Source organism: Ochotona curzoniae, unplaced genomic scaffold, assembly GCF_017591425.1.
Source record: "Ochotona curzoniae isolate NIBS_2020 unplaced genomic scaffold, NIBS_Ocur_1.0 contig_1274, whole genome shotgun sequence".
NCBI classification, from domain to species: domain Eukaryota; kingdom Metazoa; phylum Chordata; class Mammalia; order Lagomorpha; family Ochotonidae; genus Ochotona; species Ochotona curzoniae.
In genome coordinates this window covers 14,057,414-14,081,265 of record NW_024465023.1, presented here as the reverse complement: position 1 = coordinate 14,081,265, position 23,852 = coordinate 14,057,414, and the positions used below count along the sequence as shown (strand labels likewise).

Genomic DNA, 23,852 nt, shown 5'->3' with positions numbered 1-23,852 from the left:
GACATTTTCTGTATCTTTCCTTTTTCCTACATTATATTTGTTCCAACTACATTTATTAAAGTATAAAGTCAGGGGCTGGCATCATAGAACAGTGGGTTAAGCTACCACCTGTGACACTGACATCACATATTAGAGTGCAGGTTCAAGTGCCAGCTTTTTGCTTCTAATCCAGTTCTGAGCTAATGAACCTGGAAGACAGAAGGGCAGAAGATTGCCCAATTACTTGGACATGTGGCAACCACACCAGAGACCCGGATGAAGGTGTGAGCTCCAGGATTGTGTCCATTTGGTGACACAATTAGTAAATGGAAGATCTCTTTTCTCCACTTTTCCCTCTCTGTCACCCTGCCCTTCAATCAAAGCAGATCTCTTTTTAAAGTTAAAGTCTTAATTTTGCCTGTTGACTACAATAAAACAGGGTTATAAAGTTTGTATGTAGTTTTTCATTACTTTTTTCTAGAATTCACTTCAACTGCACATTATAAAAAAGCAATCATATGAACATTTGTTCAGCTTCATTAATCCTCAGGGAAATGAAAATAAAATTGCAAATAGACCTTTTGTCACCAGGATGTCTATATTCAATGATGGCAAGAACTCATGGCAAGGATGCAGAGCAATGGAAACCCTCATACATTGCTGTAACACGGGAGAAAAAAACTTGAAAACAGGATGTTAAACAAAACATCAGGCACAAAGGACTATACTTTATAATTCATGCATACGAAATGGTCCGAAAAGGCCAAGTTACAGAAACAAAAGGTATATTCATAGCTCCCTGGGGCTGGGAACTGGGGACAAACTGAGTCATGGGAGATGACAGAAACATTTCAAATTTCTTACAACTGGATTGTGGTGATGATTGTAGAACTGAGCAAATTTCCTACACTTAATACATGTGGATTTTACAGAATTAAAGAAATACCTCAATTAAGTTGTAGCTCAATAAAATTTTCCAAAAATTTGACATTTCCAAACAGATTAGTGATATACTGGTTGCTCACCAGATCATTCCAGAACACTATTGAAAGTAGCAATCAGGAGACATTTCTAATAAATAATTTGTCGGGTAAAGTACAGACACATAATTGTTAAAAAGCTTTTGAGGCTCAGCTTTCCAGTTTAGATTTTATTTCTGGCACTGACCAATAACCTCAAGTTATGGAGGATATATTATTGGGTTTATCAGATATTTAAACCTTGCTTATTTAGCAAAACACACAAAATGATGCTAAAACACTAAAACTTTTAGAAATTGTTACTGAGACTATAATTTCTCCATCACCGGATATACTGAACAGCCACTGCCAAAAAAGCTAAATACTTGAATCCACTTCCTAAATTTAAAAATCATGCCACATTAATGAAAAAAATCACTTGGTTATAATGAAATCATTAAATATTTTAAAAAACAAAATTTGTGAGGCTAAAAGATTGCAACAACCAAAGACCTCCCCTACCCCCAACGAGTCTGTCTTTGTCTTGAAACCTCCATGTGACCCCTACTCTCCATTTGTCAGTTGGGTTTTGATTTCTGCAACATTTTTTCTATGATGCCTTCATACAACAGATTAGTAATGAAACCCCAGAGAATTATCTCTGGCTCCATTTTCAATTGTATTTGATTTAACAACTTAAAACATTGAACAGATTTTTAAGACAAATGGAATGATGATATTAGAGAAGCAAAAATGACTATTGTGAAAGTGTCAGCTCTCGGATCCATACTGTGAATATTATCCTAGATAAAGAACAAGTAAGACTCCACTACAAAGAACATTTGATACAATGAAGGCTATTGTGCAGGACATTTGTAATGTGCTTACACAAGAGAAAATATGACAAGGAATAAAAGTTGAATGTCATGCCCTTCATATCTATATTTGTTTTAGATGGGAATCTGACACTGGGCTTTACATAGCATATTTTGGAAATATTTCAAGAGAACGTAAGATTATAAAGTACTAAAAGGTGCTCCAGCTTCCTGTCACAAACCTTAAAGACAGTGATTAATCAAGAGTAATGATGAAAACAATACCTCTTTTCAAAATAACTTTCCACTTTTAGTTTTGAGTGAAGTAAATAAACTTACTTAAGTTGTTGAATCCAAGGAATGATCCGTTTCATATCATCATTCACAGACTTCTCCATGTCATCCAGGGTGGCCTGGTCTACAGAAGAAAGCATTGCATTGACTGCTTACATGACAAAATCTAGGTAACCCAAAACTTAAGGAAAAGTTATTACTCCAGATTGAAAATGGTTTTACTTTAACAACAACAAAAAAACCCTAAATATATCATTAGCTATCAATCTGCCTAATTCAATCCCCTCCCTCTTTAACATAGGAGACTCACAGATAACGAATATCAAGTGCACACTGGCAAGAACAATTCCAAAATACATTAACTTTTTACCTATAGTTAATTTCCCCAAATTGTTGATCTAGTTAATTCACATATTATTAAGGTTTAAAATTCTTAACTTATTCCTATTGTTGATATTGTTGTATGCCTATTCATTTACGGAATGTATAGTAACTGTGTAATGGAGACTGTCATATCCAGATGTGAAGATACAACACAGTATGCATCTTTACTTCCAAAGATACATTCCCAATGAGTCTGTTAAATACATCTTGACAATAGGATGCTGGACTGTCTGCCACTGTACCAGCAATGTCAGGAGACAATTAGATAGCAGAAGGATGGACTTAGGACTACTTATGAAAGATTATACTATCATTAGAGTATGGGGAAAATCAATGGGGGGAAGGCAGTTTGGGGAGGAGGCAAGGGACATTCCAAGCATATAGAATTGTGCCATAAAATAAAAACTAAAATTAAAAAAAGATTTACTTATTTGAAAGGCAAAGTTACTGACATACAGAATGAGGGCAGGGGAGAAGAGGAGAGAGAGAGAGATCTTCCTTCTGCTGGTTTACTCCCTGAAATAGGTCAGGTCTCACCTCACCTAGCCTCAGCCTGGCCCAATTTAGCCGTGGTGGCCATTTTGAGAGTGAATCAGTAAATGGAAAGTATCTTTCACGTTGCTTTTCAAATAAATAAGTAAAAATTTGAAAATTTTGTGATTTTGCATTCATACCCACATAATATTGCCAGAAAATCCTTATTTGTACGAATCTATCTTGCTTAATTTCAAATAGAAACTATACGTAGTCAAGAATAGTGTTGTAGCAATATCACAAAAACACTAAATTCCTAATATTTTATCACCTCAGAATGTCAACTCAGCAAGAAAATGAGCTAGAAGTCAACTTTAATTTCCACTGTGTGTAAGCCAGAAAACAAAAATCCGATTCTCCAAGACTGAGTATGCCAAGTGATCTTAGACATTTGGACTATTATAAAAAATTCCTTTAGCAGCAACTGACAGCAGAAATCTTTATGGTAATTTTCTTGTTACTTACCTACTAAGCTGCTGAATTGACAAGTTAATCTAAAAAAACACCAACCATCAACATAACTTTCACATGAAAGAAACAGCACAAATGTACTTTATATTGGGAAGTTTATCTTCTGATAAAAGAAAGCCTAGAATTAAAATAGGGCCCTTAAGGGTCATACATAAGCCACTTATTCCTTCCACACCAACTTTAAGTACTGTGCATATCACCCCTTCCAATACTTAATGGCAAAATAAATATTGCCTTTATTAAAAGTATTTTTCTTATGTTACTTTTTTTTAACTTACCAAGTCCATAAAGCATCAATTGGAACATTCCAGAATGCAAATCGACAAAAATGTGCAGACATTCCGAATTACCACAGGGTTCTAAGATGGGCACAACAAGTGCAGGAAGTGCTGACTCTATGAAAGCTGAATGGTTAAAAATTTGAATTATTTTTCTATCTGAATGTTTAAAAAGAATACACTCAATCAATAAAAACAAATCAACCACAGAAAGATTCTAGATGTAAGAAGTAAAGCATGACTATGAAATCTGGAATCGTACTAAGTTAATTAGTAGTTAAAATGGAAGAATGTAGTTTTCAAGTTGACTTGAAACAAATACATCCATCTCAAACATTACAGCAAAAAAACAATCAAATATTCCTTAAAAAGGATTAAAACAGCTACTACAACATCACTGAGTTCTACTTTTACTCAATAGTTAGTACAAAGTCAACTTCTAAGGATTTTCCTTTTGGTCTTATTTAAACAATATTAAGGAGAAAATTACTTTTAGTAAAACAAAATAATAATAATAAATGTCATTTATGTCCTAAAGAGAGGCTCTTCAGCATTCAGATTTCAAGTATATAAATAAACATTTGAAAACTATTAAGTAGTATGACCATATAGAAAAAAAATTTTTAAGTCATTTATTTACCTCATTTTCAAATCATAGATGAAGTGAGACTATAGGCAACAGCTAAACAGAAACCCCAAATACTAACACACTTTATCTTGTCCTTCATGCTATATCCACCAGGCCCAAATAACTTTTCCCTTAATCCCACGAACTGAAAAAGCAAAGCACTGAAAAGCTCAGAGTGTGGACCAGACTTTTGTTGCAAAAAGACATATATACACTCTTTTTTTTTTTTTTTTCCTTTTTACCAAGTTTCTCTAAAGCTACAGCACAGAAGGCAGGCAAAAAGACAGGGAGGATAATGGCCAAGTGAACAAGTTAAAATACAAGCCTTACAGTAAAGAGCCAGCAGGCCCTTGCCGGGTGGGGGACCCACAAGTCCTCATTTTCAAAACTGATCTCATGGGAAGCAGGCCTAGGAAGATCCACAACACAAAGAAACTCTTCTTGCAAAGCATAATACTCAACGCACTTTAAACCATTAGGTAGGTAATCTGGGCTCCTCCCCAAGGCACTTTAACACCTAAGACTCTAAAGACCCCTGGAGCTTTAAAACCACAAAAGTTATATACTCCTCCTAGAGTTAGAGATCTAAGCAGGTTAAAGGGGAAGGAGCCTCCCAACATCCTCTAATACAGATGAGGCTATGAGGTCAAAGGTGTGTGAACCATTTGTCAGGAATACAAAGGGAACTCAATCTTTCTGCTACTAAGGCAGTAACATCTACATAATGCTTAGAAAGAGAAATCTCCGTGACACAGACTAACAAACACAGAAATTATTTCTATGTAAACATATGCTTACAGTCTATTTTTCTAAGAAATCTAGCCTCTGGGCGATCATACCAACTTCTTAAGCTTACTAAGTCTTGCTTACAATGATCTGGAAGTAAGCCAGAGCCTCCCAAAAGAACAGAAATCTCTTTTCTGGAATCTCAAAAAATAACATTTTAGAATTTTTCTCTGGAAAAATTAGAAATAAAAAAAATTCAAATTTAAGACTGCAGAAACCTATCACCAATAAGGGTAACAAGACAAACAGGGGGAAACCAGGCATCAACAGACGTACTACAACTGCGTATCTTTACAGCAAAGAATGCAATCAGATCCACCTTTCACCAACCACGAAAATAACTCAATATGAATTAAAGATCTAAACTTAAGAGCTAATGTTTTGGCTGTTTCAGATTTCCACTTTTCAGCTTTATTCTTTCACTTTCCTTGAATGATTACATGTCCTTTTCCTCTTGATTGACACATACTTACACATATTTATTGGGTACATGTTTCAATACATGTATATTTGTTGGGTAATGATCAAAGCATGAAATTAGCATATCTGGCACCTTAAGCATTTACCATTTCTTTATAATGAGAACATTCAAAAGCCTCTCTTACAGCTATATGGAAATATAGTATTAACTGAATGAATCCAATGATGCAACAGCATACCAGAACTTCTTCGAGAGAATATTCTAAACACAAATTTATCTTTCGGACATTCTTTCCTTCAAGCAGTATTTTTATCTACTTTGACTAAAACATTTTAATCCTGAGTTCCTGGTACATATCAAAGAAGTTGCTTTTATCGAGTGTATTGGAATGAGCTGGGCTCGTTGATGATGCAAGGCTATGCCTTTGCTACCAGCATTATTAAGACTTAATAGTCTTAATACAGTCTTAGTCTTAATAGTCTTAGAGCTACTTAAAAGGCTATACCACCTGAATTAAAGACTGCACACTCTGGGTACAAAGTAATCAAGACCACAAACAACTGAGCCAGGAAGAGTAAACACGCTCACTACAATGTTGTGAAACCATATTCCATAAAACGAAGGGGCTTATTTCCTAAATGATGGACTGTTCCCCAAAGATCTTGACATACTTATTAGGTAATTAAATTTGGAAGACTTTTCATTATGTGTTTATATCTGCCTTTCTTATTCTAAATCTTATTAATGTATTCAAAAGAATTATTTCTTGGTCTAGCAGTTAAGAAACCCTATTCCATATCAAAGTGCCCGAGTTTGGTCCCTGAATTTGGCTAAGATGTCATCAAATGACTGCACCCCCCTCCCCCGCCATCCAGGATGCTGATGTAGTTTGACAATACTGAGTCCCTCATCTTCCCCACTCCAACCCCATTGCCCCCTCCCTCCCCCAGACACAGGAGGGAACGAATATAACTGAAACATTTATCTCACCCACCTTCCTCCACACCTTGACCAGTCCCCACACTAATCAGAAATCCACATAATATGCAAGACTCTCAACTACATAATCAATATTTTGAAATATATACAGAAAGAGGGCAATCAAAAAAAAACCACCACAATGATTCATACTAAAATTTTTAAATATCTTCCGTTTCAAAAATGAGACTAAATAAGAAAATATGGAAAAATTAAGAGAAGTTTACAAGTGAAAACACACCAATGCACTCTCTCTGCCACAAAAACTATATGGGGGGAAAAAAATCTTATAAATACATTTTATAAAAATAAATATGGATACCAATTTAAACCAAATAAAAACAGAAATCGCAATTTAAAAGAACATACAGTTTTCATTGGAATTGAAACCTCTAAGAATAGCCTTCAGTTCCTGGAGCTTCTGATGAGCTCTTGCATGGACACTGTCAATCAACAGTTTTTCTATTGATAAATGTTCAATCTGCATAAACAAGACAAAAAGGCACATTGTGCAACTTAAATATGGTCACTTTAAAAACCTAAGATATTACTGCACTTCAAGATACTCTTTTTAGAATTACACTGTTAAGAAAAAGAAAGTAAATTTGTAGTTCAAAATAAACATATGATACTGGTAACTTAAAAACTATAGTTAACATTTTGAGAAAATAAAACAAGCCACACTATATATGTCAGTTAACAAAATGCTCAAATATAAAGTGATTCAATCCAAATACTATAAATTTAAAAGAACATCTTATTAGGGTCAAGTGTTTTAAAGATGTAGGAGCATAATATTCACATACATTTCATAAAAAGTCTTAGGAACAATTAGGTATTTTAAAGAATTGGCTAAAACTATTAATGCAAAATTTTATTTATCTAATCAAACAACATTAAAATATATTGAAATCTTTTACCCTCATAGCTCTTTCTGCTAATTTGGAATCAGATCCTGGCAAAGGAGGATCATGAAAAATCTGTAAAGGCTTGGAAACATCATTCTCATCAATTTTAATTGTAACTTTGTGAACAGATGCTGTCCCTGTCTTTCTCCCAAGAACCTGTTGACTAAACAGGAAAAAAGAAATATTAGTAAGTTATTTCAATAGAGATTGTTAACTATTGGAATAAAACAGTCTATTGTATAGCCTACCAGAGAGCATGAACTATGATAAGCTCTCAATGATTATGGAAGGATTAAGTTAATATTAGGAAGATACCCCCAGTACAACCTTTGATTTATTACATTTAAAGGAAAACACACTTACAATTTAAAGATAAAACAAACCTACACACAAAAAAGCCCCCAAGATAAAACAACTTGGACCTGGCACAATGGCTCAAATTAACTCTCCCCTTGCATGCACTGGGAACCCATATTGGTGCCAGTTCATATGCTGGCAGCCCCACTTCCCATCCAGCTCCCTGACTGTGGCCTGGGAAAGTAACAGAGGATGAAACAAGGCCCTGGGACCCTATATCCGCGTGGGAGACATGGAAGAAGCTTCTAGCTCCTGGCTCCTGGCTTTGGAGCTGCCGGGACTAGAACCAGCGCTCATATGGGATCCCGGGGCGTTCAAGGCGAGGACTTCAGCTGCTAGGCCATGCCGCCACGCCCAAATTTGCCAGTAGTCTTGACACAGAGAAGTGTACTTGTATACAACATATGCCATGTTCTAAAAAAAGTGGTGGACATGGATAACTCACTTGGTTCTGATGGGTATTAAATGGGAGAAAAATGGACAACAAGCATTTACAGTCATAGCATGACTCTAACAGAATCATCTTTACTTACTTCCAAACTGAGAGAGAGAGGCACTTTCCAGCATGGTACCTTTCCACTTGCACGAGGTCTCCCCAGCGCTCTCGGATTAACATTAGAGTTTGGGAGTGCAAAACTTCTAACTGCAGTGATAAGCAGAAGGAATCTGATAGTTTTGGTTAAGCAAATCTAATTTCTTACTTCAACAACCCATCAAGTAAAGGCAAACTATAGTTAACAAGGCTGTGTTCCCAAAAAGCTGGCTATGAAGAAAAGTTCCAGGATCATGTTTTCCCAATCTCATCATAAAAAGTGTTATGGCTTGAGGCATAATTTTAGAGAAATGGTTCGTATTTAATTTTGAACCAATATCAACAAGCCACAGATCCAGAAAGCTCTTCAATTCATTCATGGTATAGAGAATGAGAATTAACCAGATAGTATTTATTTCTAAACAGTGCTATGTTTAATCATTTTCTGCTTTTACTTAAAAGGTCAACAGTAAAACTTTAAATTTAGCTTATTATATATGCACCACTATTTCACATAACTGGACAGTTACCCAGCCATATTTCTATCCAAAAAAGTAGCAATGAGGCGGGGAGAGATGGGGTGCTGTAACTCATAATTAAGGACAAATGTGAAAGAGGGATACACAAAATCCTTACATATGCTTGTCTCTAATTTCAGAAGGATACGTAAGCAGTTGTACATGTCTTGCAGAGGTTTCTCATCAGCAAAGAGCCTAGACTGTACCAGCTGATGGATGAAATTGATTTGCATACTGTGAACCAAAGCTCGTCCGTCTTCCATTGGCAGGAAAAAAAAGCAGTTAGTCAGAAAGGTGTTTAGTGTGTCATAGTACCAGCTAAGAAAGCATCTTCTATTAAGGAATTGCTAATGAAATTATCTGTGGAAATCTCAAGAATATTATACTGTGAGAAATACTGAAACTTTCAGTCAGTGAGTTCAATGACTGTCATCAAATCACCTTCCGTTATACACATTTAATATTCTGCAGGGATATTTTCATAATATGAAAATGCCAAAACACTTAAGGCAATACTTATGATTTAAATAAGCATTTATAAAAAAAAATAAATAAATAAATAAGCACTTATAACTTACCTCCTGTTTCTTTATCCTCAACTAGAATTTCGAGCTTGAGAAGACGCCATGGAACGTCAGGGTCATCTCCCATCACAGTCAAGGTGGCTTCAAATTCTCCTTCAACTCGGAACTTGACCCGGCCATTTGCTTTTAGAAAAAGAAGTGGTATATTCTGACAGAAAACAAGCAACTTTCTGCTAACCTACAATTTCTACACTTGCTTACAAGGAATTTTATATAGGTTGAAGCTTCTTTTGTAAACATGCAAATCGTTCAGCGGTTCCCACATAAGCCATGGCCAGCCTCCAGATCAAAAAAAAAAAAAAATCATAAAGCAAATCCTCCAACACATATGAACAAAATTTTCAGGAGGCGCAACTGTAGGCCCACCGCCCCCCTCCAGTCCCAGGGGGTCTCTCTCATTCTTCAACTTTAAATATCATCACTGCGTAAATATTAAAGGGCAATGATATGGCTGACAATCAGATTCGACCGCTACCAAAACTGTGGCCCAAAGCTTCATACTGGCAGCTTTTTTTTTTTTTAATGAACCCCAAAGAAGCTGCTTAAGAAAATATGGTAACAACTCTTAAAATAACAAACTTCAGTTACTTACCAACTGTAAGATTTGCTAACTGAGGAGGAAGGTCTGTGGTCACAAGACGATGTCTCAGAATCTGATTCAGCTGATGAAGTGTGGCTTGTTTCTCAATCTTGGTAATTGGGTCTGGAGGAATAATTTTATCCTACGAAAAAATTGAAGTGATTTAGAAATAACATTCAGGAATATTTTTAACCTGTGTTTGCTTTTATACATTTTTTTTCACTTTACACAAGAGAATCTTATCCATTTCTACGGTCCACGTTCAGTGTCCATTACTACCATTCATTACAAAACCAAAGCTGCAACCCAGTCACTGAGTTACAACTCCATTGCAACCTGATCTTCAAGCTCTACTTCTGAAAGCAATTCTATGCCATTTAGATGACTTTCACCACTTCTTAAAAGCATAAAACACAACTGCACTAAGTCAATAAACTACTACAACCATAAATTTTTAAAATATTTCCAAAATATAACTAGCATGAGGTATTTTGACATCTGAAATAGATGTTAACCTATTAAGTCCCAGCATTTCAACTGTGCCTAACATTTATTCAAACGTCCCACGAGTGGTGCATTTACTGCTCAATTTGTCTTTTCAGGTGTCCTATATACGGGACAAAGGGACATAATAGGTTGTTACATTCCCGTCTGCTCACAAACCAAAAAATGGAACACAGCTCACTTATTTTTATACCTACTCACATCCTATCCCCAACCTATCAAAAAACCTGCCATCTGCGTTGTCGCGGAAAAAAATGAACTGTACAAACTATTTGTCTTAAAAATGTCTTTTACTGGGCTTCCTAATACAGTAGAATCCAATACCAAAGCCATTTCAGCTTTTAAGAATACTGAGGCAAAGCACTTACCCTAATGCAGGTTGGCAGCCGTGGGTAAGACCCGGTAGTAAGCACATCAATGGCATATGGAATGGCAAAACTAGGCAGGCGCGCATGGACCAAAGCATCTCTAGCTAATGAGGCCAGGCGGTCGGCAGTGTCCACAAACAGGATGGCTTGCTGGTCTAAAAAGCTCGAGATCATCTTCAAAGCAAGGGTAAAGGTATTAGGCAGCCTTGAACACTACCTGTACTAATTACCATTTATTCAAAGTAATCTCCGATGTGAATTAAAAGTAATTCTACCATATTTTAAAATATTTCTTCAAAAACTTTGCAGGAGCTTGCAGAAAAAAATATTTAATACATTTGCATTTGATATTAACAAAGTAATGTTTTATTACTTTAAGTAAAAGGTTTTCCAATTCATTTTTCCATCTCAAATAGTATATATAAAATATCAAAAGTTAGGAAAAGGAAACATAAAATACTTTTTACTCATAGGAATTTCTAGATCTGATTGATAATGAAATAATTAATGGCAGAGACTCCTGAACTTAGATTGCCTTGGTTCCAATATGTTTACTTTTAAATTTAAAGAGGCAGAGAGACAGACATAAAGGGGTCCCACTCCTTGGTTCAATCCACAGACACCCAGAAGGCTAAAGCCAGGGCCTCAGTCCAGGCCTCCCCTTCAAGCCCAACTCCTTGAGCCATCAATGCTGACTCCCGGGTTCTGCATCAGCATATAGCTGGAGTCAGAACTAAAGCCAGGTATTAACCTGTGATAAAGGCTAGCCCAGCTCTCCCATCATTCAGCTCACCATAAAAATGTTTTCTGACCAAAGTCAGTAAGTACCAAACTTCAACAGTACCAAATAATTCTATCCAGGAAGACTTGTGCCAACCCTATGGGGAGGCCACAGTTAATCTAGCCCAAATTGCTCCACCTTGAACATAGGTCTTTGGGGTTAGCAACATGGCATAGCAAGTAAAGCCACTGCCTGCAGTGCTGGTATCCCTTATAGGCTTCTGTTCCAGTTCTGGCTGTTCTACTTCCAATCCAACTTCCTGCTATTTGCCTGGGAAAGCAGTACAGGATGGCGCAAATATCCAGACCCCTGCACCCACACTGGACACCCAGAACAAGCTCCTGGCTCCTGGCTCCTGGCTTCTGACCAGCCCAGTTCCAACTACTGTAGCTGTCTGGTGAATGGAAGTTCTCCGTGTGTCTCTCCTTCTCTATCTGTAAATTCTACCTTTCAAATTAAAAGTAACATAAAATCTTTTAAAAAAAAAACAAAACATGGATCATTAATGAAACCCTCTCTAAGCTAGCCTGCTGAACTCATAATACATTAACTTAAGCTACATTTCTTCAACTTATCTAAGATAAAACTTTAGTTTTGAATACCTTATTAATGAGTCAAAGTAGGTTTCTAATCATCACCATGTCCCTTTTTTTAAAAAGAAAAGATTATTTTTTTTCATTTGAAACGCAAAGTAGGGTCCAGCGCAGTGGCCTAGCAGCTTAAGTCCTCTCCTTGCTCACGCTGGGATCCCATATGGGTGCTGGTTCTAATCCCGGCAGCTCCACTTCCCATCCAGCTCCCTGCTTGTGGCCTGGGAAAGCAGTTGAGGACAGCCCAAAGCCTTGGGACCCTGCACCTGCGTGGGAAATGCAGAAGAGGATCTGGGCTCCTGGATTCGGACGGGCGCAGCTCTGGCAGTTGTGGTCACTTGAGGAGTGAATCATTGGACAGGAGATCTTCCGCTCTGTCTCTCCTCCTATCTGTATATCTGCCTTTCTATTAAAAATAAATAAATCTTTTAAAAAATAACAAAAGCCAAAGTAACTAGCGGTGGCGGGGGAGATCTCCCAATTGCTAGTTCACTCCCCAGGCACTCACAACAGTCAAGGTTTGGTCAGGCCGAAGCCAGTAGCCTAGAATTCCACTTGGGTCTCCCATGTGAGGCAGAGGCCTCATTCATTCCCTTTCTGAGTGCATTAGCAGGAAGCTGAATCAGAAGCAGAGGAGCTTGAAACTCGAAGGAACACTCAGCAAGCATCCCATGAGGCAATTCAGGCCACTGTGCCACTTTTTTTTTTTTTAAGATTTACTTTTTTTAAATTGGAAAGTCAGATATACAGAGAGAAGGGGATACAGAGAAGAAGATCTTCCATCCGATGATTCACTCTCCAAGTGGCTGCAATGGCTAGAACAAAGCAGATCTGAAGCCAGGAGCCTCTTCCAGGTCTCCTGCACGGGTGCAGGGTCCCAAGGTTTTGGGCTATACTTGTCAGCTTTCCCAGCAGGGAGCTGGATGGGAAATGGGGCCACCAGGATTAGAACCAGTGCCCATATGGCATCCTGGCGTGTGCAAGGCAAGGACTTCAGCCACTAGGCTACCACACTGGGCCATATTCTTTCTTTTTTAAAGTATTCACAATCCAGCTATTAATAGCTAACAATACTCTCCTTTAGAATTCTTTTACATTTTTTCATTCTGTGATAATAACTCTAATCTGTCTCGACCCCATTCTCAAATACGGATGAAGTCTGCAGGCACGGTGGCACCGCGAGCTAAACTCACATCCCCCATCAGAGTATCTAGCAGCAAGTCTCACCTTCACTTTCAAATTAGCTTCCTGCTAACATACACCCCTGCACTGCCGTGAGACACCTATATGTAGCTCCAGGCTCCTGCTTTTGGCCTGGCCCCGTCCTGGCTGCTGTGGGCATTTGATGAGTGCACACGTAGATAGAGTTTCTCTCTCCCGCACAAATAAGTAAACCTTTAAAAAAGGAGGCTGAGGTGAACAGGAGTAATTGTGCGTCTCACCTATTAACACACCAGCCTCCAAGTTACAAGCTCAGTGAGCTAACACAAGAACCAAATTGATGTTTTTCCTCTTTAAAGCTCCTTGAGCATACATTCAAATTCTGAGGATGGGGGAGTAAGCATTGTGGCAAAGCTGGTTAAACCAACACTTGCAGCCCCAACTTCTCACATCAGAGCACAGGTTCGAATCATAGCTGGTTCACTTTCGACTTGGTTTCCTACTAAAGGAAAAAAATTATTTTTGGTAGATTTTAACCACTTTGGTACACTTCCTTGCACGTCACTTCTTTGACTTCAAAAGAATGATTCAAGGTCCAGCGTGGTAGCTTAGTGGCTAATGTCCTTGCCTTGCATATGCTGGGATCCCATGTGGGCACTGTTTCGTGTCCTAGTAGTCCCACTTCCCATCCAGCTCTCTGCTTATGGCCTGGGAAAGCAGTCAAGGATGGCCCAAAGCCTTGGGACCCTGGACCTCTGTGGAAGACCCAGAAGAGGTTCCAGGCTCCTAGTTTTGGATCGGCTCAGCTCCTGCCATTGCAGCCGCTTGGGGAGTGAATCAACAGATGGAAGATCTTCCTCTCTGCCTTTCCTCCTCCATGTATATCTGACTTTCCAATAAAAATAAATGAATCTTTAAAAAAAATGGAAAATGAAGTATAGAACAAAAAAAATTAAGAGAAAGAAAATACTTCAGGGGCCAGCACCGTGGTTTTATAGTTTAGGTTTCTACCTATAATGTTGGCATCCCATAGGGGAACCAGTTTGAGTCCCGGCTGCTCCACTTCTGATCCAGTTCCTTGCTAACATTCTTGAAATGGCAGTGAAAAAAGGCCCAAGTTCTTGGACCCCTGCACCCATAGGGCAGACCCAGAAGAAGCTCCAGCCTCCTGGTTTTGGATCAGCTCAACTCTGGCCGTAGTGGCCACTTACGTAGTGAAACAAAGATGGAATCTGTCTCTCTGTAAATCTGCCTTTCCAATAAAAATAAATAAACCTCAGTGATTCAATGTCAAAAGAATGCATGTTTGCAGTGACTTTCTCCTATGCAAGCCGCCACCTGCCAGGTCCTACAGCCTGTGCTCAACAGAGATTTAGAGAATGAGTACAGGAACAAGCACACACACACAAACGGTGTTATCAGATAAGGTCTGTGACCTTCAACAAGCCCTGAATTTTCTAAGAACCTTATCTCTTCTCACCTATAAGATACAAGGAAAATATTCATTGTCATTTTCACAGGATTTTCAGGAATCAATAAGCAAAACTAAAGGAAAGAACCTTGCAAATTCTATGAAAGCCTACAGAAACGAACCACTTTCCTTCTGTAGTTCCAGTCTCCTATGTCAAGTCCCTCTGTTACGATGTCTTTTTGAGCAGGCAACCAGAGATATTAAGTTTCCCTAGAAATTTTCTATACCTTAATATACAGAAATAGGAATACTTACATAAGTAATATCATCAAATCACAAATGAGTCAAAGCTATAATTGGAAACCATATTTACATCACATATATTTGTTATAATTAACATTCCAAAAGCTATTTTATACAAAATAAAGTTAAAACTTGAACTCACCGCACATTTTTCCACTTTGCCAGCATTATCAGCCCATTTTACTAAAGCTAATAACCGAACGAACAGTTGGCGGGTTCGGCTTGCAAACTGCACTATTTCTATTTTCCTATAAAATAAAACAACTGTCAATGAACCAAAATATCAGACAGTCTTTCACAAGCTACTTCATCTGAACTTAAAAACAAATTAACCTTTGCTTATAACCACAACAAAATGACCCACCTAAAACACTTCTAAATATGAATTACTATCACATCTTTCGCACCATCTGCATGCTTTATTTTTTATCTCAGTAACAAATTCAACTGTATATTCTAGCAATGAATATTTTTAAAATTAATTTTATAAAAGTAGCTTACTACATATAATAAAAGTAGCTTACTAAAATATACTCAATACATAGATATAGACAGGATCAAATTAGGGGTTAAGAATTATGAATTTCATAACTGAAACTTGTAATTAGTGATGCTTTTTTGGTAAGGGAAAGGAATGAATACAGACCTTGACCAAAGCTTGAAGCTTAAGCCTTGCTATAAAAACAATGGCCCATTTTGATCTTATAAGAACCTTTCCTCACAGAGCCTTAGAAGCCTGACTACAAGTTTGAGGCTGTCAACCAGTGTTTCAGCTGGCTCTGTCAACTCCACAGCAACTGCGAAACTGATCATCATTACACCTCATGGTTTACCTTGAGGAACCGAAGACAACACTCCACAGGCCAGGACTGGTGAAGGATACTATGCAAGCTCCCTCTCCGTGGACTCCGACCTACTAATCTTAGGACAGCTATTCAGTGACCTATTGATCCAAGCCAACTCTGTCTCACCAACACCACCACAATGCAGCGTGTCAAAATAAAAATTCCTGCTGAAGCACAATGCTGGCTGAAGGCTACAGAGCCCAGCTCCTGTGCAGAGTGTAGGCAGCCCACAGACAACCTGCAGGACTTCCTCAGACATGAGCCAGCAACCTGACTAGGGGCCATATAAAGACTGTTCCAATGTCCGTGGAAGACTGTAACGGATAAAACAGTATAGCATGGGTGAGACTGAGACACAACAGAAATGTTAGAGGGAATACTTCTAGCAGCTGCCTCAGGGAAAAGAACAAACCCTAAGTTACACTTTCCTCCCAGTCGGGGAGGGAGGAAAAAAAAAACTGACCAATTATGCCATAAAACAAGCTTATTTCAATTATCTCTTCCATCTCTAACTTTCTGGCTTCTGTCTAATTCTATCAAAAAGGTCACTTAGGCTTGGCAGGAGTATAGCCACCAGTAATGCTAAAAGCCTTCCCAGTAGCTTGGTATTGAGGGGGTCGGGGGAATCAAGAAGCCGCAGTGTCAACGAGAGAGCCAAGTAGCTTGTAGACAGTCATTAATATAAATTTCAATCACATGATCTCTTTGAAGTCTTATTTTAGCTTGTTCCTTTGGCTTACAAAATCATACCAGTGTCAAGTCTTCAGCCTCAACTTTCAGCTGAACCAAAATTTTCTCAGCTGTAAAACAGTAACAGCAATAGGCAAATGCCAGCCAGCCCTCTAAAGATATTTGCTAGCAACATTATAACAAGTTGGTAAATTAGTTACCAACTTTTGAAAGCCAGCCTGCTTCTCAGCTTTTTCCACTACAAATGTATACATCTTCCTATACCCCTCAGGAGCTTGACCCAGTTAGTCATTCAATCAAAGTTCACAGAATAGAAGGTCCAGAACTGGTCTCACTCCAGAAGTATTGTTAAGAGTCAACTGCATTTCCCTGGTGCTTCCTAAACACAAAATGTAAGAGAACAATCACCCTAGCCCACACTAATCATATTCACACATCAACACTCAAAGAAACATCAGTAAAAACACAAACTTAAAGCTTTTCATACCTTTCCACATCAGATTTCCTTGGCAATCTAAGAAAAAAATAATAAATTAATTAAATATATGTATGCTTTCATAAAGGCATGACAATATTCCTTTGACCCACATATCAGCATTAAAAAAAAAACCTGAGTAAATGGTTACTCAGAAGATGCTACCTACTTTTTAATGAGCTTCCAGCAAAACAGCTATAAAGGAAAAATCAGCAAAAGAATATTTCTGTCCATTGAAAATACTTCAAAAGATACTGCATGAACCACAAACATTGAAAAAGCCCAAGTCTCACAGCAGCATGCTGTTACAGAAATTTCAAGAAAACATCCTCTTAGTCTTCAAAGGAGTACCAACCTCCTCAAATCCAACAGATATCTTACTTCGAAGCAATAATCTCTGTTTTGTTATTGTGGATAAAACTGGAAGCTAATCACACAAAGGGACCAGTGTCAGACAAGGGTTTTTACAGTAATTACAATTTGCATGGTGGTTAAATGGAAAGATACATTACTTTTAAATTTGTATGTATTATTTGAGAAACAGAGATAGCGCTTCCTTCCATCTTCTGGTTCACTCCCCAAGTGCTTGCAATGGCCAGGGCTGAAATTGGGATCCAGGAACTCAACCCAGGTCTCCCATTTGGGTGGCAGGAACCCAATCATTGAAGCCATCATTGCTGCCTCTCAGGATCTGCATGGGCAGAAGCTGGCATTGCCAACGGAATCCCAGGAGTACAATGCAAAAAGTGAGCATGTTAACTGCTTGGCTGAACATCTACCCTTGCTTACTTTTAAATAGCTCCAGTTTAATATTTTGGCTGGCTTTCTAGTATTAATAGTCAGCAACCAATGTCTACTTCTCCCTAATAACATTAACATACCCAATGATGCTTAGAAAGGTCTGATCTGCCTGCTGAATCACCACGTTTTGTTAACTATTGCTTCACGGTCCACATCTCAACAGTCTGAACAACACTCTATTCCGCCTCCCTACTCCAAACTATCACTTCTTGAATGATAGGTATGGGCCCCAATCTTGGAGTGCATGTATTGGAACTGCGACTCATCAGCTGCTGATGCCTGTGCAGGGGACAGCACACCCAGATGCACTCAGGGGACGTGACAGCCAGTTCATCTAGGCCAACAGAGAATGTCAAGTGCCTCATCAGAGGATGAAAAGCAGAACAGGTTCTCCTGCCTAATCTTTGCAGCATGTTCCTGGGTCTATGGATGCACATTGAACTGGACTTGGTCAACCAATAGACCTTGGAAAGATTTTCTTAACCCTGGTGCAACGAAGCTGACAGCATCTCAGAACTACCAAATCCACTCCAGAAACACCCTTGGAACCCTTTTCCCCCACATACTGTCTCTAAGGTGTCACTAAAGGACTGTTCCTTATCACCAGGTACTGATGTACTTTGAAAAGGGAGGGGGGAGGACCTCCCCTCCCCCTCTGCAGACAGGAGAAAAAAACTGAAGAATTTGCACCACCCATCTTCCTCCACACTTAATACTCCCCACCCTAATCAGAGATGCACAAGGGCGTGCATCCCTCTCAACTATGTAAACAACATCAAAAATAAAATAAAAATTAATAAATAAAACCCCTTTATGTAAAATAAATCCAGGGCAGGCATTGTGGCACAGCAGGTTAAGAGTGCAAGTTTGAGTCCCAGCTACTCAGCATCTGATCCAGTTCCCTGCTAATGAAGCAGTGGCTAATGGCTGTAGTTCTTGAGTTCCTGCCACTTACATGGGAGACCCAAACAAAGTTCATGGCTTCAGCCTGGCCCAACTCTAGCTGTTGCAACCATTTGGGAAACGAACCAGTGGATGGAAGATCTGTCACTCTGCCTTTCAAATAAATAAGCAAATCTTTTTTAAGAAAAAGAAAGCCTATCATTTGTGGTTAAAAACAACAAACAAACCTAAAACGCAAATGTTTAGAAGTAAGGCACACACTTAGTTACACTGAAGTACAATGAGTTTACATGACTGAGATCCTGGAATTTGATATTTAACTAAGTTGTTATTTTTTTCCCCAGAAAATAAATTGAAAGCATGTATGTTTAGGGGAGGGCAAAGTTGAATAAGCAGAAGGCAAAAAAAAAAAAAAAGAAAGAAAGAAAGAAAAAAGCAAATCTGAGACCAAAACCAAACCACTTAAATTTCAAATTCAATAGTTCACAGACAAGCACCAGAGGCTGAAATAACTAACCATGTCCCTAAGAAACTCTCATCAAAAGCTTACCTACAATACTAGCTCTACATGAATGAGTTAACTGTCAGGGATTCTACCTGAAACAACGAAGAGCAGGCTACTTAAGAACTTTCATAGTACATTCCTAAATTAATTTTGGTTACCATAAACTAATAGTGAGGAAGGTTCATTTATATACTTATTTATCCAAAGCATTAATTTGTTAAAGATTTACAGGAGAGCCCTAAAAATTCATTCATTCATATATTCAGTCAATAAACATCTAGTTAACCTCCAAGTATGTGCCAGGGAAAATAGCAAGCAAGTCAGAACCCCAGTCCTCACAGAACTTATCCCTAACGAGGGATAGGGCACAATTTACTAATCATGTCAGGTGGCAATCAGTGCTGTAGGGAAAATGGAAGAGCAAGCCAGCTCTACGGTGGGAATGTGGCAGACACTATCAAAAACATCAAGAGGGGCAGTAAAGGTGGAAGAGAAGTGAGGAAGAGACAATCAGGACTTCAAATTAAAGAAGTAAGGTCATTTAGGCACACATCACATAGGGTCTCAACACTAAGATGATCACATGTCTTGGTTTGCCCAAAGTAGTTCCAGTTTATGTGTATTGAACCAACATTAACAGCACCGTCTTCACAAAAAAAGTTCTGGTTTGGATCATAACTTTTATGGTCACAGTACATACAAGTGAATGTAAAATGTTTCTAAGCCAAGATGGTGAGCTATAAGAGAGTTCTAAGAAGCCTAAAATGGGGCCCAGGTCATTGGCTCAATTGGTTAATCCTTCCTCTTACAAATTGCCAGGACCCCATATAGGCAGCAGTTCATGTCCCAGCTGCTCCACTTCCCATCCAGTTCCCTGCTTGTGCCCTGGGAAAGCAGTGGAGGACAGTCCAAAGCCTTGGGGGTCCTGCACCCATGTGGGAGACCAGGAAGAAGCTCCTGGCTTCAGATAGGCTCAGCTCTGGCTGTTGCGGTCACTTGGAGAATAAACCAGCAGATGTAAGATGTTTCGTTCTATGTCTCCTCTCTGTAAATCTGACTTTCCAATGAAAATAAATCCCCCAAAAAACCTCAAAGAAAATACATGCCCCAAAAACATTCTGCATGGATTTCAAAATGCTTCTAAACCACAATAAAATATCTTTTAATTCTATTTTTCCATGAACATTTTGAAGTAGCCTCGTGCTGTTTTGAGATGGGAAAGGTGGCTTTTGGGGGAGAAAGAGTGTTGAGTGGAATCAGGAGTTTGGTTCTGGGCTACAGAGGTTGAAACACCCATTCAATAATAAAATACGGGCAATTGGATATAGAATCTGGAATGAAGGAAAAACATACTGAAAATACATGCATCTTAGAAAGTCCATGAAAAATGCATAGTGTGAAAACAGCAGCATGCCCAACATGGTAGCCTAGTGGCTAGGTCCTAGACTCACGTGTAGCAGGAACCCAAATGGGCACCAGTTCGTGTCCCAGCTGCTCCACTTCCCATCCAACTCCCTGCTTGTGGCCTGGGAAAGCAGTAGAGGATGGCCCAAAGCCTTGGGACCCTGCACCCACGTGGGAGACCCAGCTGAAGCTCCTGGCTCCTGGCTTCAGATTGGCTCAGCCCCAGCCACTGTGGCTACTTGGTGAGTGAACTACCAGAGGAAGGATCTTTCTGTGTCTCTCCTTCACCCTGTAAATCTGACTTTCCAATAAAAATAGAACCTTCTTTTTTGAAAGCAGCATTGTGATTTCAAAATTCATCTTTTAATGATGCTTTTCCATTAACCTTTTTAAAGTATGTGAAGTGTGTGTATACTCCTATATGGTATATAGAAATCAACATCATAGAAAGGCATGGAACTAATACTTTTTCTCTGACAATAAAACAGATGTTCCTCTCTTCATAAGCCACATCCTGAAGTGTTAAAATAACACAATATTATTCAAGAAATTTCTACAAATCCTTTATGGAAAAACTAATTACCACAATCATTAACAGCAGCAGTTCTCAACATGTTTTTCCCATAGCTCTATTCAGGGTACGTGACCTTCACACACATGAAACTTTCTCATGGACCCTCTTAGGTTCTTGTAAGACTCAACAATGAACAGTACAGAGATGTGTACCACTGAAATCATTTCAGTGATGACAGCTATTTCTCATAAATTTCTCCTTAGACAGAGGCGGGCTTATTTATATCTGTCTCATTCAGTAAAGTACAGTACATCAACACTGAGAATGGTTTAGAGAAATGGAAGCTATTTTAATTTTTGGAGTCACCTGCAACTATTTTAAGTCTCCAGTAACCAATCACTGTGACACTGAACAGTCTAATTTTTGCATACTGATGTTTTTTGACAAAGACCCCTGATTTGCAATCTTACCATTAGGGAAGAAAATTAATCTACATTAAATATTAATTCTGAACCTGACTTATAACGTGCAAAACGCAGCCCCCAAATTTTACAGAGCCTTTTCTTCATATACTGAAAAGCATTAGTATATTATGTTCATATTCTGGAGGGATTAACACCCTAACCATGCCCCCAAGGCACTTCACAGGTAACTAAGTAATTTACAAACTCCCTACAACAACAGATTGGCTACAAAAAAAATTTTTTTTGATACATACGACTCAAGAGGACTTGCAATTCTTACCATCTTCTAGGAAAGAAAGTACTTAAACATACAATGTTGCGTTATTTTATACACCATCTCCTAGGTTGAAACTTAGAAGCAATTACACACCCTACATTCAAAACATATCGTCCAGAGGCTCTAAGACTGAATGCATGCCTTTGGGATTTTCTTTTCATTCTAAATGTGGAATATTCTTAAACCCTGAACTGTAATGCTGGAAGCTAAAAAGGTTCCAAGTCGGACAAAAATCCCAAAGACAATTTTCAACCCAAGTGTTAGCAATACGCCAAATGAACAGGTCTCCGTTGCCTGCACGCCAGAAAGCCCCTCCAGTACAAAGCTTTTCAGCCACCTCTACTGAACGAACCCCTTGAGTTCCGAAATTCTCGACTAAGCCGCGCCGGGGAGAAACACGGTAGGGAGGGAGGCGCAAACCTCTCAATCGGTTGCGCGGGAAGAGATGGCTGGGAAGCAGGCTGGGGTTTCGCGGCACTTACAGATCCGTTAACACCAAGAGCTCTGAGTAGGCCCGGTGGAGCAGAAATTCGATCAGAGTGCTCAGTCGATAGCCAGGGCTAGCTGCAGCTGCAGCAGCAGCCGCCACGGCGGCTCCGGGAGGAGGAGGAGCAGGCGCTGAAGCCGGGCCACCGCTGCCCCCGCCGCCGCCGCCGCCGCTACCGCCGCCGCCTCCTCCGGGCGGGACCAGCTGGTGATTCTCCAGCTGTACCGGGGCCATGGCGGCAAAGGGGCTAGGATCGGTGCAGCGGCACGAGATGTAGCCCCGGAGCCTCCCGGGCAGTCGGTCACCGCGCCTTCTGCGGCGGGGCGCGGGCAGTGGAGCCGCCGCCTACCGCCGGGAAGCTTCAGAACAGGAAGCCGCGCTCCGCCCGCAGAGGCCCGCCCCCATGGATCGCCTAGCCGCCGGCCTCGGGGATGGAGGCGAGGGGCGGGGGAGGCACGGAGGGCGGGGAAGCCGTGTGGCCGCAGCCCGGCAGCGCCGCGCCTCCGCCACTGCTCAGAGGCCGCCCGGCCCCGCAGCCGCCGTCTCCATGTTGACGGGCTCAAAAGCGGAAGTCGTTAGGCAGAGCGGAAAGAGAGACTCCGCAGAGGGGCCTCCCGAGAGCAACCCGAGCCGGTTCGCCCGGTCGCCCCGCGCGGTAGTGTTCGCGGAGGGTGGGGGTGGGGGGTGGGGCGGGGGCCGGCATTCGGGGGACGTGGGGGAGGGGGGGCGAACGGAAGAGCGCCCCGCGAGCCGCCGGAAACGGGGTGAGGACCGAGCGATTCGTCACCGTGGACGTCACCCGCCGCCCCGCCCTGGCCGCCGCCGCCGCCCCAACCCCTCCCTGCCTCCCAGGCGTTTGTTAAGGTCACGATTAGCCCTGAGGGATCGATCAGCAATCTCGAAAGTGGGGTACGGGTCCCACGGAGAAGCGGGGTGTATGGGAGGGAAACCTTCCCTAAGTGTGCGTGAGTTCTGGTGGCTTCGGAATCGCGAAGAAACCGTAGTGGCCTCGCCACGGGTGATTTCTCAAGCCTTTGCCCTTCCCACAGACAGACGTCCCCGGCGTCTAGCGTGGGAGGACGCACGACGCAGTCCTCCCCCTCCCTTTCTTTTTTTTTAAGCTGTGGGAAAAAAGGGGGGCAGGGAGAGAAAATAGGATTGGGGTAGGGACAAGGCTAGCGGCAGGCTAAACTTTCAGGCGGGCTGGGTGTATGTTAATCTCCTTCCCATCCCGCCCAAATCCACTCGGTTTTAGTCCCTCCACGCAGACGAACCGCCCTGTCCTTCTAGAGCTTTCTATGCCTCCCCCTCCCGCTCCCCTGCCGTGGGAGACTTTGCCCCCTCTTTCCAAATGGCGATCCTC

At 40.3% G+C, this 23,852-nt stretch overlaps 1 protein-coding gene across 1 annotated transcript in view; it reads right to left on the bottom strand.

Moving 5' to 3' along the window:
• MED14 (mediator complex subunit 14) overlaps positions 1–23,086 on the bottom strand; it is a 77,409-nt gene extending 54,323 nt beyond the window's left edge. The window contains exons 1-12 of the mRNA XM_040999879.1: positions 22,485–23,086; positions 17,147–17,173; positions 15,267–15,372; positions 10,879–11,052; positions 10,019–10,148; positions 9,421–9,549; positions 8,991–9,098; positions 8,326–8,458; positions 7,448–7,598; positions 6,897–7,008; positions 3,715–3,840; positions 2,093–2,171 (exon numbers count right to left, since the gene is read on the bottom strand). Of these exons, the coding sequence (XP_040855813.1) occupies positions 2,093–2,171; positions 3,715–3,840; positions 6,897–7,008; positions 7,448–7,598; positions 8,326–8,458; positions 8,991–9,098; positions 9,421–9,549; positions 10,019–10,148; positions 10,879–11,052; positions 15,267–15,372; positions 17,147–17,173; positions 22,485–22,723 (1,514 nt within the window). The 5' untranslated portion in view covers positions 22,724–23,086. The remainder of the gene's footprint in view (positions 1–2,092; positions 2,172–3,714; positions 3,841–6,896; positions 7,009–7,447; positions 7,599–8,325; positions 8,459–8,990; positions 9,099–9,420; positions 9,550–10,018; positions 10,149–10,878; positions 11,053–15,266; positions 15,373–17,146; positions 17,174–22,484) is intronic.
• Positions 23,087–23,852: the final 766 nt, after the last annotated feature.